Below are 20,334 nucleotides of genomic sequence, written 5' to 3'. Positions count from 1 at the left end.
CTCAGCTCCTATGATCACATGATCACTGTAGAGCTACAGTCATGTGCATCCCTCACTCATATTTTGGTCACTTGATGTTGATACCTCCCCATGCCGTCTGTGCTTAGTGATGCATTTATGTGATATTTAGGGGTTTTGGATCAGATTGGATTTAGTTTTTGTGTTTTTATTATCCCATCCACTGATTTTCCCTTTAAACGTGTGTTTATTTTCCAAGCACTTTTTTATTTTATTTTAAGAAAAGCAGTAAATGATTATTATTATACTGAACATTTCAATACTGCATTGGCTCATTCCACATTTCAAGGTTGATGTATTGTTGTCAAATCACAAGCATTGTGTAGCTGCATGAAAGGAGAGAGTCACCATTTATAATTTGACAACAAAAAGTCAATTCTGGAAAAGAAAAATAACTTTCATTTCAGCGTCGTCCATCTTCGCACATTGTGCTTAAATGTTTACAACTTCTTTAATTGTATCTGTGATCAATTATGAATGGACGTTTGAAATAAATATTCATAATTATTAAAGAATCAGGAAGCGTAGAGAGATCTGTTAGAACTTAAAATGCACAGTAGTTTAAGGGTCTACATGCAATACAACATGTGTCCTATAGACGAATCATGCGAAGTACCGGAAGTAAACAAGCCGCTATTGCTGCAGCGGCGTCGCCCTCTCTGCAGTATACGAATGGGAGCTGTCATAAGAAGTGTACATTTCTACTTGTATCTGTACTTTTTATGCAGCATTAGTTTTGACAACGATGTCTAGGAAGTCGGGAAGAACCTGCACAATTCTTGGCTGCTCCAACAGCAGTGGGAAACTTCCCATTTCTATAAAAACTGAATGCGAACTACACAGGGCGTGCAGAGGACCATGATGTTTGCCAGAAGTGAATAAAACATATTAACAGAGGGGACTTTGTTCCCAACAGCAACAGCACAATAACTTTTGGTTAACACTCGTCAATCTCACAATGAATAGCATTTGGTTGCCTTGGTTAACACAGTGAATAAGTAATGTGATGTCAACTAAGCTAATTTTGCTTAGCTAGCTCGCGTTAGACGCCTCTATCTATCAAGGCTGCTGTGGTTGCACAGAGTAAATTAACTCAATGTGGTGTTATTGTTAAATATGACCTAAGTTGCTCTAACTAGGGCAACCTAATGACTGCAATGTAAACATCAAGTAGCTGAGTTAATCAGTGGTGGATGTAAATAATTACAACTACTCACATTACTGTAATTCATTGCGGAGTACTCGTACTTTTGTGAGTTTTTCTTAAGTCTGTGAATTTACATTACGTTGTCATCTACTTAGTTACTTTTAAAATCATAATTTGCGACTGAGAAGGCCTACAATTTGAATTAATATTCAGACCTCTTTGCTGCAAAACGCTGCAGCAGGCACAGGTTTGGAGGAGTGACCGTGACCACTGTGCAGAACAGAGCAGGACAGCAGAGAGTGACAGACGACGTGCCACCGCAGTAATGGCGACGCCGCTAGATGGCGTAACACACAAATGGCTTGCCGGATTCATCTATACTTTATGAAATATTGTGTGTGTGTGTGTGTGCGTTGAAGCTCCTCCAGATGTGGTGTTTATGATATAAATATACATGTGTGCTACAAAGGTGTACTTACACTTCATGTCACGACCAGCATTTCACCCTCAGGCCTTCTCAACCTTCAAAACAATCCCTGAGTTATCACAACTAAGCGGAAGAGCATCAAAACATTGTGTATTTTTGCCTCTTTTTCCTCTCTTTCTTTAAGCTGTTATTCCCACAGATTAAAATGACAGTTGAGGGAAAAGAAGAGAAAGAAGTGGAACAACAGAGATAATGTGTTTTTGCTGTCGCTATAGTGTAGACATCTGATAAGTGTCAAGCTCATAGTGTGGCGTCATGACATGCTTGTCTTCGCCAGCCTCATTAGTGAAGCAGTTTAGGGGAGGAACAAGGTGAGAATCAATGTTTCTGCCAGGACTGTTTAAGGTGATGCACCACACTGCTCTGCCCTGGGCCAATGTTTAATTCATGTGGTTTCTTTTCTTTCCTTTCATGGAAAACCTGGATGCACCGAGTCCAAAAGCAATTAGTGTTGTGTTTTCCTCACTTACCCTCCATTCAGTCATCATCCCAACGAGACAACAACTTCCTTTATCAATCACTGGCTCACAGTTTTACCTTCTACTCTTCATTTCCTCCTTAGGTGCTCGCAGCTCTCACACCTGCTCTCATTCACAGAGCGAACACTAGTGCCTTGGGTGAAACTCAACGCATAAAAATATCTATCTCCCTCGCCAGAACTTTTAGACCATCCTGAATTATTTACATTCACATATCTGCTCCACATCCCCTGACCTTGATGGAAGTGCTTTTATTTTCAACCCCAAGTAGTGAAATCTGGATGGCCCTCCTTTTTTTTTATTCTCACTGGCATGATTGTCTCACTGGGGTGGGTTTAATGGAGCAGAGGTGATCAGAGGCATCTGGAAGCATCCAGGAGGCAGGGGGGGGAGGATATCTTTATATGGAGGGAAATGAAATAGCAGTAAAGTGTGGTAAAGAGGTCAGGTTTCAGTGAACGATTTTCAGAGGTTCGGGGCATTCTCAAGCATTCAGGAAATACCATTAATCAGTTTCAGCAGACAGCATTCCAATTGAAGAGGCTGCCCTATAGGAAACAATGCATGGCACAAGTGACATATAATATATAATAATATATTATCATTTGTGTAATCAGTGTCAGTTTACAAGGCATATCTTGCTAAAGTTTCTTCACTATGGTCTCATTCACTCACTGGCCACTTCATTAGATTCACAAAACACAAATTCAAGTGACAGGAGAGCAACTCCTGGTGTGGTCTCCTCCAGCTGTAGCACACCTGCTGCAAGATTTGACGTGTTAGTGTTGCCTTTCTATCATCCTAAACCTTTATCTTTATTCTCCTCTGACATATCAATAAGGCTCTTTTTTTTTTGTCCAGAGAACTGCCGCTCAGTAAATATTTTCTCTTTTATCTGCCCATTATCTGATTATGCATGAAAATCCCAACAGATCAGCAGTTTCTGAAATATTCAGACCAGCCTGTCTGGCACCAACAATAAAGCCGCATTCAAATTCACTTAAATCAACTTCCTTCCTTATTCTGATGCTCGGAGTGAACTTCAGCAGGGTGTCTTGACCATGTCTACATTCCTGAATGCATCAGGCTATACACAGATATACACAGTATATTAACAAACAGCTGAACAGGTGTATGTGTAATTGGAGCTAACCCATTTTGGGCCACATGTAACCAGACCGTATGACATTTTACGCTCTCAGGGGACATAAGATGTGCAGAACCAGCACAAAGCCATCTAAGCAAGAACGTGCATGTGTATGTGTGTGAGCTTACCGGGTACATGTTCACTTTTGGCTCCAGTGTTAAATAGAGAAACTGCATGCTGATGTAAATCATCTTAATATAGGTTCATTGCATACAGCTGCATGCTCACATTAGAGAGTTATAAGGTCTGTGTGAGAGGAGTCAATCAAATTACTGTTTTCCTTAATCAGACAAATGAACAGATGTGTTTGTGTGGGGGTGTGCATGTGTTTCCATCAGTCTGTACATGTGCATTAATCTGATAAGCCTTCATTCAAGAACATTGTTTCTGTATGCACTCTGTATGCCATTATGTAAAAAAAAACAAAAAAAAAACCCTGATATCTTGATGTAAGTTATTTATCAATAAAAAGCACTTCACTGCATGATTTCTGTGTCTTGCTCAAGTTTGCTTAAGCAACAGAGATGCGGGAGCCAGAGATTCAAAACAGCCACATGGTTCCATGTTTCAAGTTTACATTTTGATTAAATACAGGAAGGTGAGAGTGACTTGTTTAAAATGAATAGTGTTTAAAGCAACTAATGCAACATTTCTTTACCTTAACATAACAGCTTAAAATGATTTTGATGTGTTACTGACTTGTAATAGAGAAAGTGATGCCTCTTTCGTTCCCACCCTGCACCTGAGTCTCTGTTCTTGCACTGAGTAAATGTGTTGAGCTGGTAGAATGACAGTAAGAGCGGTGTCATTTGATAGATGATAGTGTTAAGATGATAGTTTATAATTCAAATTGCCAGAATCAGGTGCAGGTGCTGAAAAAAAGGTCAGTTAAATAGACTTAATCATAGGGTAAATGAGGAGAGAGCTGAATTTCACAGTTATTCACCTGCAATGTTCACATTATAACAGTCTTAGCCTCAGTCATCAGTGCTAAAGGCGGCAAACAGCGAGGGTGACATCAGTGAGATTAAATATCTCTGGGTTAAATGTGTGTCTCATTTTCTGCAAATCACTTGTGCTAAAGCAGATGGTCTGAATTCAGCATGGCCAAAAAAAGGGTTACAAAACATTGTACAGTAAGGAGGTTTGGTTTCATGAAGTGATATTAAGATCAAGATTTAATCCTTGTCTAAACTTCATTCAACTCTTTAATCATTTTGGAGGCTGGTGCTTTTCAATCTAAAATAAGTATTACCAGCCACTTCATTAGGTACAACTGCTTGTTAACACCAAAAATCTATAATCTAATTAATCAATCAATGCACACCCCCACACAAACACAAACATGGCAGAAATTGCTGTTGGTGTCAGACTGGCTGGTCTGTGTATTTCAGAAACTGCTGATCTACTGGGTTTATAGACCACGTCCAACTGTTCAATTGTCTAATGGCCTCTGGAAAAACCCCAAACATCTTCCTGTTTGTTTTACAGACTAAAACCAATTGCTGATAGTAGCAGCTGGAACTTGTCATGGAGAACATGTCTGCGATCATTAATAATCTTCAACACCTTCAAAACCAGGGCCACACAGTGGTGTAGTGGTTAGCACTCTCCCGGGTTCGAGCCCCGGTTCGAACAAGGGCCTTTCTGCATGGAGTTTGCATGTTCTCCCCGTGTGTGTGTGGGTTCTCTCCGGGTTCTCCGGCTTCCTCCCACAGTCCAAAAACATGCAATATGGGGATTAGGTTAATTGGACACTCTAAATTGACCGTAGGAGTGAGTGTGAGAGTGAATGGTTGTTTGTCTCTATCTGTGTGTGGCCCTGCGATGGACTAGCGAAATGTCCAGGGTGTACCCCGCCTATCGCCCGATGTAGCTGAGATTGGCACAGCGACCCTCTGGCAGAGGGTAAAGCAGTAGATGATGACTGACTGACCTTCAAAACCAAACAACAATTCACAACTTGACCAGGACTGCGGGAATGAGGCTCTACCTCGCTACGACTGGGCTTTGGTTTATTTGATTTTATACTGGAAAAGGTCGTGGAACACAGACAGACAGACAGACAGACAGACAGAGAGAGAGAGTTAGAGAGAGAGAGAGAGAATTCCACAGGTTGATTTCAAACACATGTGGCAGTGTACCAGGCAACACTTTGACTGTTAGAGCTTGTGATATTGAGTGAAGGAGTATCTGACACTTGAGCCAAAGGCAAGAGGAACACTTTCACATGCTCCAAACCTCTGTTAGTACATCATAAGTGCTGTCTAAGAGCCCTGCACTCATTACTGTCAGCAGAACTGTGTATCTTTTATTCATCGCTGTGGCGGCGGCGGCAGCAGACGGGAAAAGCTGAGTATAATTAGAGCCCAAATGTACTGTCAACACTGGAGATGTTTTTTACTTGGGGTGTGTATCCAAAATGAAGTGAAAAGGCAAAATAAAGACCTGACTGTCAACCACAGTGCATCAGTGCAGAGCAGACTGTGATCTATCTGAACAGATGAAGCCTTGAAAAATCTTTGTTGACATTTGTACAGACTCTGCATTTGGTTCGTCAACTTCAGTGTCTTTTTTTGGTGCAGTGTTTCTGTGCTTTTTGGTCATGCATCATGCACATGCACAGGTTTGTATGGCAACTCTGCTTAGGACAAAGCAGTGACTTCTATCCATTTGGACAGCCTAAACAAAACAGTATCCCTAACAATTAACAATTCATGCCTAAATAACCTAATTCAAATCGAAGCTCTAAACTTAAGTTTCCCCGAAAATGAGGTTCTGCCTCATCAGTACCAGGTTCAGGTGTTTGTGTGGACTACCGGTCCTGACAAGGTCAGTGTTTATGTCAGAAAGGTCCTAAAGGGGTGACAAATACAAGCACACACACACACAAAACCCGCTGACACACAGAGTGATCGAATACTCTGTGCTGCTGAAAGTGGTTCATGCAGTGGAACAGGCTGCCTTAAGCCATCTTTCTTAGCAGGCGATATCTGGGAGAGGCACAAAGACACAGTGAAAACTCAAAGTATAAAACTGTGGGGCTCATTTGGGAGCGTGAACTGGCAAAACTTTATCTTTGCTGTTTCTCTCTCGGGCTAGTTTTCACTCAGAATTTCTCTGATCCAAAATGATTGATTCAGGCTGCGTGTGAAGGCTGTGGTGAGTCAATCCTGAGCTGCTCACCGGGTGAACCGAGTTCACCGACGAGCACACGACGCGTACGCACACAAACACTGGTGTCTGGCACACAGCCTGTCGCATATCCTGTGCTGTTTGGGCGTGTAACATGAAAAAAGGACAGATAATTGGGTTTTATCACTGGTGTATTTTTAGGTCTAATTTCTCCACAAGCAATTTACGAAAAGACTGCATCGGGGGCGGGGGTCTGGGCACAAAAATAAAGAGGGCAGGGAATAATGGAGGGAAGGGAAGGGAAGGAATGGAGATTAATAAAGGGAGGAGAGAAGGACTGGGTGACAGAGATGGAGTTGGGCACATGTCCAGGTTTGGTGGAGTGTCTGCGTGTGAGTGAAGGAGCAGTAATGTTTCCGCCCTCAGGCATCAGTGTGGGTAGATGGAGCAGAACGAGCCCTCGGGACGACTGCTAGGGAGCCTGACATTCTCCGTTTATTTAGGAGAGCAACCTTAGGAAACTTCAGCAAAGCACTGAGCCAGGTTTTCCCGCCACGAGGCAAACCTGGGCAACATTACTGGGCATAGAAGTACAAATCTGTTGGTTGTTGTGTGGTTTGAGGCCACATTGAGGCTGATTGAAGTTGATAAGTGAGATGAGAAAACTTTTAAAAGTGAAAGCTGGCGATAAAGAAAGGGCTGGTGATTGTTGATTTGTTTGTTTGTTTTATTCTTATTTAATGTTGCACCACACAGATTGTACTTGTGTGAACAGGAGTGGCTTGGAACATGCAGTGAAATGTGTATTTAAATTGAAATAAAATTACATTTACTTTCAATGAAGTAAAAGAGACAGTTGGCATAAGGAAACTAGCAATTGAGGAGCCTAGTTCTAAACAGAGCTGACAAAATCCCCCTATCAGCATCTCTAGAACTCACTTATATACAAAAAAAAAAGTTGTGTATTCATGGTAGGGTTTGTCATTGCCAAAAAGAATTTCCTACATATGTTTCTCAGCTATTCCCAGCATACCTCTTTCCAAATGGAGGAGGGCAACTTAGGATAGCAGAACTGTGAAACTGTGTGTATCTTGCATAAATACTTAAGTATAAATTAGGCCTGTCCTGTCTAAGTATGTTTTGTGCTGTGTCTTGCTACTTGTCCCCACCCGCCCCAGCATTGCCTGTGTATACACACGAATGCTCCCTCAGTCAGGTCTGATAGTTTCGCTTGACAGAGCCCATTTTCAAATGCAACATACAAAAATAGTGTTACATCATTTCTGTTCATGAAGAACAAACACGGGCAGAATAATAACATCTACAACAAAATGTATGCACTGCAGCTTTTAAACAACTGGAATTAGAGCAGATAAATTATGAAACTTTAGGCACAAGTTTTAATCTATTTACTGTACTGTAGAGGATCAAGCAAATTATTTGCATTTTCATAACAGCAGACTGGTTGTGACTTCAGTGTCACTGCAGCTTAATAAGTTAGTAAAATAAAACTGATGGTGAGTGGTGGCACGGAAGCAGAGAGAAGAGGCAATGCACCAGAAAAGTGCTGCTCCAGTCACAAAGACGTGAAAACAGTGACTCAGCTTGTCTTATTTCGTGTTTTAAGGGAACAACATTGTGTTGCGCTACAACAATAGTTTAACACAATATCAGGCTACACTGCAATCATTAAAATTACATTTCAAAGCTTTGTTAATAATCATTCATCACATAATGTCAGTGCACATTTCTTAATTTTTGTGGGACAATTTTACACACTTGGCTTTGATTCACAATATATGTGAATGGAAATAAAGGAATTGATGTATTGTGTTTGTATTCTCAGCTTTACAGCAGCATAAATGTGCATTTTAACTGTTTAAAATACTGGTAAAATGTTACATATTTAAGTATCTACAGTATGTATTGTTGATGTAATAACATTAACACTACAGTATGACAGCTGGCCTTCTCTGTCCTCCTTTGCTTTTCCCCCAGACACAAAAGGCGTCACATCTGTCACCTTTATACTCCAGTCCAGCTCATATTGATGGGGTGGGTAAATGTCGCTTACGCACACACACACACACACACACACACACATACATATATGAGTAAGGGAGGGGGGAGTAGTGGTGGTGTGGCTGTCAATAACTGTCCACACAGGCAGAGCCTCATAGTATTTGTGCTGACTGCGAGGACTGACTGCGGCGCTCCACTTTTGCTGAGATGAAGGATTTGGGGAAGCTAAATCTTATTATAGTGTATTATATATGTGTGTTCATTCATGCAGTGGCACATAATAAAGCAACAGTCTTCATGGGCTGCTGATATTTTCACACCTGGGCCTGAAAACTGACCCTTTGGTTTGTTGGCAGATGGACTTTGGCGCACACGTGCACACGCACACAGTCAGTGAAACAAAAGTGTTTTACTCCTGCTGAACGCACACACACACACGACATGGATTTAATCTTTTGTCCACTTTACTGTACATGTAGATCCATATATGTACGTGTGTGTGTGTGTGTGTGTGTGTGTGCAAAAAGTCACTCGTCGCAAAAATACCACTGATGAACCGTCATCATGTTTCACTCAGGAATAATACTCGACATCTGAACATGTCATAACAAAAGTGTACAATCACATCACAACATGATACAAAATATACACACACACACCTCTTTGAAAGCTGTCTCCTGAGCTGTTTCATCGATCCATGAAACTAATTCAAAATCTCTTTCAGGTCATCCACATGAACTACATGTCACAAATGCATGTACAGTAAGAGTCAACAAGCCAACTCTCTGAAAAGTACAAAAATATTGTACATATGCCACTTTTCACTGCCCGGTTCCACTCACTGAACAACTTGTTTCCTCCAACTCGGTCAGGAGAACATCAGGTATCTCATCCACCAAAGCAATAAACAGTTTTATCTCCCTCTAAAAGTCGCTCTCTATTAGATTGGAGATTGAACTCCTACTGTTAATTGTTCATCACAGAGTAATACGTTATGATTCAGTAGTCAGTCCAGACTCGTGATGGACTCTTATAGAATATGAGCTTGTTTAATGACATTCACAATATGTTTACATATTAATTATTTGTGAGTCGGTCAGAAAATGTATGAGAGGTTTGCGTTTGTGGCTTTGAAAGAGAAAAATGGTTGTGCACATGTGAATGTAAAGACACTAGCTATGTTTACATGTGCAAAATGTATTCTTGGATTCTTGGATTGGAATCTATGATTCCATCATTTACTATTTTGACATGCTCAGTGACATGCTCGTCCCCTCGCTGTCCACTATCCTTATCTCATTTTTCCATCTCATCTGTGTCTATGACTTTTGTCTCTGTTCATTATTCTTTTTTTGGAATGAAAGTACAGCAATAATAAAAACACAGAAATGTGTCACGTTTACTTGGATCAGACACGTGTTAGCACCAAACCACGATTGTTTATATGAATCCGAATGAGAGTTTTCAGATTGGCCTGTTTACATGAAATATTTTCATTACTATAAGGCTTTTATTCTGATCTGTAAACATAGCTATTGTGAGACAACATAAATAACATTTGTTAATATAACTTATTAGAATTGTATTGAATATACCAGAAAACACAGTTTGTGCGACAACATTCGAAATCAAAAGTGTTAAAGGTCCAGTGTGTGAATGGGAGTGACATCAATTGACCGTGTTCCAGGTAAGAAGTTGGAAAAAAACATGATAACAAACGTATCTTTGACTAGCCATTATTAGCAATATCAGTCGATAACAACGCTCAAAATAGAAAAAGCAATGTCCAAGGTTAAAAAATCAACAGCACTATGTGTATGGCCGACTTTATGTGAAGATAAACATGCAACTCCACTAATCGATGTTGCTTAATCCCACACACTGTACCTTTAATACCTGAGCACAAGTCTAATCAGAAGCGTGAATGTAGTGCAAAACGTGGAGAAATCATTAAAAGTTTATGGTCGTCTTTTGAAAGCAGTCACTGCTCTTAGCTGTTCACACAGAAAGTGCCACAAATAGAGGAACGTGCACAATGCCAGGACCCCCGAGGACCAAAGCAGTTAAATGAAGTTGGATCATTAATTTTATTGCTTACATTTGAGCTTCTTTTTACTGTGGAATGCCAAAAACGTTTGCTGTGGAAGGAGCCTATTCCAGAAAAGACAAAAAAGCAACCTGGCAAACAAGAGGCCAAAGATAAAATCACAGCTTTTATTCAACATGTTGTATTAGAGTAAAGTCAGTGTGAAGTGTGTGTATATGTATGTTTATGCCTGTGTGTGTGTGTGTGTGTGTTTGTGGGAGGGTGGGGGTTGTTTTCCTGTTCACGTGAACATTTATTAGAAGGAATCTGTTTGGCACAGATATTTCCATTCATCTTTAAGTACTTTTTTCACGTCATTTTTCACACAAGATTTCATTAGGCAGTATTGGGTTTTTCTGACACACTTCATGTTTCATAATGGTACAAAGTAAGAAAAGAAATGAAAGTGAGAAACAAGACACGTTTTTTTTGTTTTTTAAACAAGACAGTACATTAATGGATACAGTGCTGCTTGGTAGATAAAAGGTGGAAATGAACAATGCTCTGAAGCAGAACGAGGTAAAAGACCGGAAAGAGAGAGGCTGTGTGGAGATGACAAAGTAGCTTTGCTTTTGTTTTGGTGAAACTTGCTTTGTGAGGTGCACAGAAGAGGAAACTATGGTCCACTGAGCTGCACCAACACAAACTGCTGGTAGAATGTCGTATAAAACTTTAACAGTAAACATGAACAGTACTGAAAACGAAAGGCCTTGAGGTCGGGATATGAAATAACAAGTAGTTTTTACTCTGTAACCCATAAGGTCATCAGGATAGAGGTTAATGTAAGAAAAAAAGTATCTCAGGATTGTCATACCTGTGGTGATAGCAGAGTTCCAATGGGTGCATAGTCCAGATGAGAAACCATGGAGTTAAAATAAGTTTTTTTCACTGCTGTAAACAGAACCAGCAGAGACGGATCAGAGCTCGACCTGGTGTAGGTTCTTAGTTAAAAGTTCCTGTTCCAGATGTTTACGCAGCTGTTCTCTCTTTCATGTGTCAACAATCTTAGAAATCTCTATTCCTGTGGAAAGAAAAACACCCTATCCTTAGTTGTATAAATACAGTTTCACTCCATGTAAAGCCATGTGTTTGAAAAGAATGTTTGTGTGTACAGGTAGTCAGGTTATTTTAGCTGAATTATCTATCACAGAGTTGGTTCAACTGATCTTGATATATTTGATTCATTTTTATCAAGAAAAGAAACAAGGAACAGCAAATTTTGTTAAGTCTTTATCTTAATACAGCTAAAATACAACTGCCCACTGTCCAAACAACAAACTAATTCAACTTTATATATTCCAAGGTATCGATGTTGTTAAGTAATGTCTGAGCTGGTTATGTAAAAAGGTGTGTAAACACAGGCCCTGGCTTTTTCACACAGTATTTCACACATTCTGCTTATCTAAGTCTACATTTATATAATATATCTGTATCTGTCGAGCTGTTAGTCATGCCATGGTGCATTTTAGTGCCCAAATTTTCAGATAGGAGATTTTTTTTGGCGGGGTTAAGATTTACTTAAGAGTTATCTGTTTATGTTTTAAATAAAATGAAGAGGAAAAAAAATGTGATTAATGTACTGAACATGCATCTCTATGAAATGGCTGGTTTACTAATTAAAAAATAATATCATGTGTTACAGAAATGACGTTAAAAAAAACAACCAGAAATGTTATATTGTGCACAAACACGTGCTTGTCACAATTTATATTGTGAATTGGGTCACAATAATTCATCGTCTGAAAAAAGTGGCTCTCCATAAAGAGGGTTTGGGGAAAGCACTGCCATAGTTGGTTACTCACTCAGCGCCATCGGCCATGGGTGTGTTATAGGTCTGGAACAGCGGCTGCATGAAGAGGCCCAGTGTTCCCACCACACACACCAGGATGAAGATGCACAGGAAGAGACGGTCTATCACCATGGCCACATACTTCCAGTCTTGTATGATCTGAAACAAAACCAACAAACTCTTACAGGTTGTTAGGAAAGGATTAAACTGTCAACATTATATGTGTGTCCCAAATAAATTAAGTTTAATCCAAAGTTCTGCAAGTAAGTTATTTTTAACTTCAGCTCTGGGCTATGAAGCTTCTGAGACACCAAGATGTGTATCGGGTTATATTTTTACCCACCCTGCAGCCAGTGGATGCTGAGAAGAAGAAGCTTGATGAAAAACCTGCCATGACTTGACAAAGTGACTTGTTTGTAATATTTATTAGATGCAGGAGATTTGATGTCTGAAAAGCCCAGGGCCACAGTTCTGAGGTTAGGGTTAGTGCTTTGACTGTGTGAAGGTGTTTTCTAAACTTGGATATCTGACGGTTTTAGGAAAAGGGAAATGATTGTCAGGTTGAAATAATGTCACAGGGAGACAAAAGCAAATTCTGAACGATTTAAGACACAGTGTGTTCCATGTCTCATCTTGCCCCGATAACCTCGTCTTTGCTTGTACAAATCGTATCAAGATTTGTACAAGCCTTTGCATTTGTCATCATCTATGTCTGTAATCTGCTTTTGCTTCTCCACATCCTTTGTTCCAGTACAATAGTATTTTTTAAAATTATTTTCTATTTTTAAACTAATACAATCTGTTGCCACTCTTTGTTATTATTTTCCAGTCTTTATCCTCTCACCCCTTCATCACCGTCCTCCGTCTTCATATGCTCAGCGATGTACTTCACTCCATCCACTGCTTCCTCCAGATCTTCATCCCACTGACCAGCCAAAGGACTTTGCAATTCTGAAAACCTGCTACCGCCATCAGGATTGTCGCCCCCCCTCCAGCAAAACCTGTGGGCCAAGTCCTCGTTCACGTAGAGAGAGTGGCTGTCTGTCCGGATCCCACCCAGTCGGATGTTGGAGTACCGCTTCTTGTCCGTGCAGCTCTGTGAAGCGCTTTTCTCAACGGAACTCCAGGTGGCGAACCTCCGGTGTAGTTTCTCATGGACACTGGAGCCTGGGCGCCTCATGAGGAGGAAGGAGGGCAGTTGGAGCAGGAAGAGGTGTTTGACCCAGTCAGGCATGTGGTGGGTGGACGGAGAGCGGTGGTGCACGTTTAGGACGCAGACGCTGCAAACGATGGAGAAAGTCACCAGCACCATGGTGAACATCAGGTATTTACCTAAGAGACAGTGACACAGAAAGACAAATTCTATCATACTGCCATCAATTTTAGTCAAGAGCTGTTTAGATTTCAAATAGCTGCTAATAAACTAGCAAGGCCACTTTTTTCCAGATATACATTTCCACAAGTGTAAGCTTTGCTGTTTTTAATCACTGCTCCTATCAATAATGCACACATTTCACATTAAAAGCCAACATATAGACAAAGGGCTTGTGCCATTTGGGGCTTTAAAGGTCAAACTTGAGCAGGGATTCCTTAGTTTTATCGACAGCAACTCAATTCAAATTAAAAATATACATAATGCAAAAGCACTTTACATGGAAAGGTCAAGACATTGCCATGGATTAAGTAAACAGAAAGGTATTGTGGAGATTTACAGAGCATCTATTGGGAGTGTGACAGTTTTTGTTCTTTAATATAATAAATAAATAAGGAAAGGGATTTTATTTTTAATAGGAAAGCTTTTATATAACAATACAGCAATAACAATAATAATAATATTTAAATGAGAAAATAAACTAGAATCTTTGACTTGTTATTACTAATAAAAAAACAAGGGACAATCGAGATGATGATTATTGATCCCTAACATGTGCCTATGTTGGGTGTGAACATCATGTATTTATCATGTGTTATATTTTGCAGGAGCGCTCATACACACATATATATATATGTGTATATATATATATATATATATATATATATATATACATATATATACATATATATATATGTGTATATATATATGTTTATATATATATATATATATATATATATATATATATAAAACACACTCAGGTATACACAGACAAAGCTAAATGTGACTGACCAATAAGAGGCACTGCCAGAGAGGTGGGTGGCACTATCTTTGATATCAGCAGCAGGAACACAGTGAGGGCCAGCAGCACTGAGATCGTCAGTGTCATCTTCTGCCCACAGTCCGACGGCAGGTAGAAAACCAGGATAGCCAACGAGGTGATCAGCACACACGGGATGATTAGATTGATGGTGTAAAAAAGTGGCTTCCTCTTGATCACAAAGTCATAGGTGATGTCCAGGTAGGTGATGTCGTTGGGGTCCTCGTTTTTGCGTCCCGGCAGTGACACGATGTCCCACTCTCCGCTGGGCGTGAAATCGTCGCGACTGGCAAAGTCACTGATGAGGATCAGGTCCACCTCTGTGTGGTCGTACGTCCAGGAGCGGAACTTGAGAGTGCAGTTCTGTTGGTCGAAGGGGAAGTTCTGCACCTCGATGGCACAGGCCGACTTGTAGATTGCAGGGGGCAGCCAAAAAATGTCTCCCGTGTTGGAAACTACAGCGTTGCAGTAGACGGAAACCTCGTAGACACCATCGGCACTGTGACAGATTAAAGAGTGCATTGAATCAGATGTAAAACAAGGCCCAATAACTTAATATGGACTAAAACAACATTGCTTTTCTGTAACTTGTCATTACTTGTTAGAGCTACTGGACAAGCTTTGCACCATTTAAGTACAACCTCTGATGGTGAGGTATCATGCACCAAGTATTTAGCATCAGTTTTATAAATTGAGATATTAAGCTTAAATTCATTACATTGCTTTTTGAAGCATCCCACATATAATGTTTAAACACTATCACCGAATCTAAGTGCTCTTCTTCTTGAGTGATGACAGGCATCTACTTACTTGTTGTAAAGCACGATGTCAGGAAGCCAAAGATGTTTGGAAGGAATTCGTAGTTTCTTGATTCCCTCATATTTGTCTGGGTCCCACCTCAGCCTGTAGTCATTCCACTCCTGTCAACAGAGGGCTCATAGTTCACAAGCTGTATACTAAATACTGTGTGTGTGTGTGCACGTTGTGACCTCTTTAGGACCTTTTCTGGCATAAACACTGACCTTGTCAGGACCAGTTGTCCTTGTGGAGAACAAAACCTGGTCCAAATGAGGCAGAACTGGTTAAGTTTATGGTTAAGATATGAATTGTGTTCGGTTAAGATTGGGCATTAAGTGGTTGTGGTTGTTTAGGCTGTCCAAATGAATGTCAATGCAGTGTCCTAAGAAGAATAGCTGTGCAAAGCATGTGTGTGTGTGTGTGTGTACTCAGTGACAGAAATTAGACAGTACCTGAAACAGCCATACGTTGGTGGTCATTATCTGCTCCCTTTCGTTCTGCAAGAAAACGTTTATTCAGCTTGTCAAACATTGTGCACCGTAATTCCATAATATTTTTCGATAATAAAATCAAACATTTTATTGCTATAATTTTACCTGCTGGTCGTGTGAGTAGAATAAACGAATAAAGAAAGGTCAAACCCAAGGTTGGACTTTGATTAAGAGTTGATTTTCAATTTTGTGTCCCCAATGAGCTGGTATATGTCATCAAAAGTTATAAAGCTTATATAAACTGTTCACTGTTTTACTCCAATAAAGCCATTTAGAAATAATTATACTGCATGATCAATATAGCATTAAAGCAACAAATCTAATGGTGGCCTAAGATAGTACTCTACATTATCACTGAAGAATGAGAACTGGTGTCCGCGCTCCATGGTCTTTTTAATCTTATCACTCCGTATTTATGCATGTGTTTGAGTAAACTTACTACATTGATGAGCTGAGACAGAGTCAGCTGTACGGAGATGGTGACCTGCTGACTCTTGTTGACAGCTGGTCTGATCAGTTTATTGTAGCGCTCTGGACCCAACAGGTAGTTCACCAGACGCTCCTCTGCGTTCTCTGCACTGCTGCCTGTACACGGCAAATTCAACAAACAGTATGTGACGCATGACATTCCGAAAGTGTGGCTTTTGAAAGAGGGACACACTAACAACCAACTCCGTGTACATTTCTGGCACAGTCAGTCACTGAAATATAAATGTGAAAAGCAAGACCACTGTGACATCTCATCTTGTGCGTGTGTCGAGGTTCCAAGCTTGATATCACAGCATGTTTTCAGTCCAGCTTCATCATGATTGGTGAACAATAAACAAGTTGGCTGTAAATTAAGTCAATTGACCATAGGGCATTTAAGCTGAAGTTGTGGCGTGTGTGCGTCTCACGCTTTACTGCTGGGTTTCGGAGCAAAAGAACAAACAAAGATCCAGTCATGCATTCGTCCGGCCATGTGAGAGGATTCCTGAAGCTTTGTGTTCCCTCGACCCTGAATTATTGGTTATGTAAAAGCGACGGCATGAATAAGCCAGATATAATGTCTCAACGTTGTCAAACAAACTGACAAGAGCGCAGACGACATTTAATATCAGGACAGCTTCATCCCCCACTGTGTCACACGCATTGTCTGTTTTTGTGTGATTGGTGAGCATGGATGTTGTTCTCTCTGCAGCTTCCTGCTGCTCCCAGTTTTCATGGCTCGGTGAACGCCACTGTTTTCAGCTTTTACAAAAGGGGGTGAGTGAGGGAGGGAGGGAACTCTGTGAACTAAACGGAGAAAAACAAACGACAAAGAGTATAACATCCTGCATACGTGCACACTTAACGCAAACAAGGCCTGTGTGGCTTGTGATTTTCCTCTCTTGAAAAGGATTTTGTGAAAAGTTACAGTACGCTAAGACAAATTCTCAAAAAAGTGAGAAAAAAACACCACTGACTGTACTTTCTCTGTTTTTAATCTCTATGTTTTACAACAGTCAAAACGATGAGGCCGTCGCTGAGGAGCGGTGCCAAAGTGTAGTGTTCAAATCTTTGGACTGTCAGTGAAATGCAAACCGTGACACCAACATGGTGAAAGACACGGGGAATTGCTTTCTGCCTTCTTGGTGTATTACAACATTTAAATCATTCAGATGTGGACTTGAGCAGATCTTTGCCTTGATGGATGCCGCAGGCTAATGCTTTACTATGTTGCCTGTCAAACGTGATCGTTGTCAGAATCCAGCTGCTTTTATAGAGCAGTCAGGAGAATCAATGGCACTGACTTACAGTACTTCTTCATCTTATTCATATTTTTAAACATCAGTAAGCTGAAAGTAAATTGTATGGGTAATGGACAGAAAACTCAACAATCCATGACAAACCAGGTCAGTTCTGCTTAGATCACAGGGTCCTGTCTTTGAAGAACCCATTAAGGCTACAAACACCAGCACACAGGTTTTAAAAAATATTTTCCTTGAGGGAAAGTCAGGAGTGGTGTGGTTGCTTTCCTTATAGAAGAGAACCAAGACAAGAAAAGCTCAAGTAACACTACAGACCCAGCGATGGACGCCATCTGTTCTTTGACGGCAGGTAATATAGTTAATGGTGTCAAAATTAAAAGGGGTTGTGTCATTTAAAGCCAAAACAGCAATTTCAAACCCATGAGGCCACTTCCTTTAGAGGGATTTTTAATAGGCTATATCTCAGCAGAATCGCTTAAACATCACCATTAAATGCTCCAGTGCCAATTTTAATATGAGGGTAAAAATAGAGGACACTGCATTTACTCATCATAATAACAGTGTGTCCGCCTACAGTGGCAGTTTGCTGTAGTACAGTGTTGTGAAAAAGTATTTCTGCATGTTTGTCACACTTAAATGTTTCAGATTATCAAACAAATTTAAAATGTTAGACAAAGATAACCCAAGTAAACACAAAATGCAATTTTTAAGTGATGATTATATTTATTAAGGGAAAAAAACTATCCAAACCTACAAGGCCCTATGTAAAAAAGTAATTGCCCCCTGTGTAAAATCATGAAGAAACTGTGGTTTATCACTCGCCACACCCAGGTCTTATTTCTGCCAGACCTGTTAAATCAAAAGATCACTTCAATAGAACCACAAGATATTATTCACAAATGGAGAGGACATGGTGGGGAACCTTCCCATGAGTGGCCGGCCGACAAGAATTACCCCAACAGCGCAGTGGACTCGTCCAAGAGGTCACAAAAGAACAACATCTACACAATTGCAGGACTCATTAGCCTTAGTTAAGGTCAGTGTTCATGACTCAACCATAAGAAGGGCAAAATGGTATGTTCCAGAGTCAACCAGTGCTGAACAAAAAGAACATAAAGGCTCGTCTCACTTTTGCCAAAAAACATCTTGATGATCTTTTTGGAAGGAGTGCGTCCCGTTACATCTGGCGTAAAAGTAACACAGCACAGTGGTAGTGTGATGGTCTGGGGCTGCTGTGCTGCTTCATGACCTGGGAGACTTGCTGTGATTGATGGAACCATGAATTCTGCTCTCCACCAAAAAAATCCTGAGGGAGAATGTGCGGCCATCAGTTTGTGACCTAAAGCTAAAGTGCATTTAGGTTCTACAGCAGCACAATGATCCAAAACACACCAGCAAGTCCACCTCTGAATGGCTTATAAAAAACAAAATGATGATTTTGGAGTTGCTGAGTCAAAGTCTGGACTTGAATCCAATTGATATGCTGAGGCATGACCTTAAAAAGGTGGTTCACACTCAGAAACCCTCCAATACGGCTTAATTAAAACAATTCTGCAAAGAAGAGTGGGCCAAAAATCCTGCACAGCGATGTGAACGACTCATTGCCAGTTATTCGCAAACGTTTAATTGCAGTTGATGCTGCTAATGGTGGCACAACCAGTGATTTGGTTTAGGGGGCAATTACTTTTAGTTTTTATTTTCTCAATAAATAAAATTATCACTTAAAAACTGCATTTTGTGTTACATTGGGTTATCTTTGTCTAATATTTAGATCTGTTTGATAATCTGTTTGGATTACTGCTTAGACCAGTAATTCAAAACCAGGTGCTGATGAGACAGAACCTCATTTCTGAGGATAAAGATCATCTTACATAAAATGTGAATTAGGTATTAGATAGGGATTAACTGGTTTAGGTTAAGTTTGGGGACTGGGGCTTTGATTACACCGTGTGTGTGTGTTTGTGTGTATGCGCCTGTTTTTGTTTTCTCTTAGGACCTTTTCTGGTATTAATGCTGACTTTTTCAAGCCCAGTACTCATGGGGACCAAAGCATGGTTCTAATGAGGCAGAACCTCACCTCTGAAGCTCTAGACAAGGTGAGGACAGGGTTAGTGGTAAGACTATGGTTAAAACCATGCAGTGTCCTACAATAGCTGTGTTTGTGAGTGAGTCAGTCCATCAGAGAGAGAGAGAGAGAGAGAGCAGGTTCATTTGCATCTTAGTTTTTCATGATGGCAATATGAAACAGGTACTTTCATCCCTATGATTGTAACATGATTTGCATTATATTTAAATTCTCTACTCAAACTAAAAAAAAAATCACATCAGTGAAAAACAGACTACATCTTTAAAAATGTGATATAGCAAATTAACAACTCACTTGTGAGAGAGACAAAGAAGAGCAGGAGAAGAGTGATGGTTGTCATCTCTCCTTTCTACTTCCCTGGACAAACTTTTTTTCAGCCTGTCCTCTGGAGAAGAAGTGCCTTGTGTGAGGAGAAAAAAACTCCGTCGTGCAGCTGGAAACCTCCTTTCTTCCAACCCCTCCTCTTCCTCCTCCTCCTCAGTTGTCTGGATGGCACACACCTGCTCCAGCGCTGTGCCGCTTGCTGGAATATTGTGACGCGCAAAGAAACCACACTTAGTCAACTTTTGGCTAATAGAATAAAGAGATTAGTAGTTGGAAATGTTGATTTCCAAAAGACGGTGAGCTGGGCTGCACATGATGCGCTGCCGCTTCAGCCACAAAACAGCCGGTGACATTTAAAGCGCGCACGGTCCGAATCCAACAAAACGAGTACAGTGTGATTGCA

The 20,334-nt window shown here is 40.5% G+C and overlaps 1 protein-coding gene across 1 annotated transcript; it reads right to left on the bottom strand.

Moving 5' to 3' along the window:
• Positions 1 to 10,998: 10,998 nt before the first annotated feature.
• Positions 10,999 to 20,334, bottom strand: LOC131467007 (neuronal acetylcholine receptor subunit beta-2-like). The gene is made up of 8 exons (XM_058640670.1): positions 19,902 to 20,334; positions 16,231 to 16,376; positions 15,753 to 15,797; positions 15,313 to 15,422; positions 14,475 to 15,001; positions 13,155 to 13,642; positions 12,324 to 12,469; positions 10,999 to 11,542 (listed from the first exon to the last, which is right to left on the bottom strand). The coding sequence occupies exons 1-8, from the start codon at positions 19,945 to 19,947 to the stop codon at positions 11,527 to 11,529; spliced, it is 1,524 nt and encodes a 507-aa protein (XP_058496653.1). The 5' UTR covers positions 19,948 to 20,334; the 3' UTR covers positions 10,999 to 11,526.

Source organism: Solea solea, chromosome 10 (assembly GCF_958295425.1).
Source record: "Solea solea chromosome 10, fSolSol10.1, whole genome shotgun sequence".
In the NCBI taxonomy this organism is placed as follows: domain Eukaryota; kingdom Metazoa; phylum Chordata; class Actinopteri; order Pleuronectiformes; family Soleidae; genus Solea; species Solea solea.
This window is presented reverse-complemented; position numbering and strand designations above follow the sequence as displayed.

What these genes read in the sequence shown, in the direction of transcription:
- LOC131467007 (XM_058640670.1), bottom strand. Translation starts at nt 19,947, where the DNA reads ATGACAACCATCACTCTTCTCCTGCTCTTCTTTGTCTCTCTCACAA. An exon ending in CTTCTTTGTCTCTCTCACAA is followed by an intron (nt 16,377 to 19,901) that starts GTGAGTTGTTAA and finishes TGCCGTGTACAG; the next exon opens with GCAGCAGTGCAGAGAACGCA. An exon ending in TGTCTCAGCTCATCAATGTA is followed by an intron (nt 15,798 to 16,230) that starts GTAAGTTTACTC and finishes GTTTTCTTGCAG; the next exon opens with AACGAAAGGGAGCAGATAAT.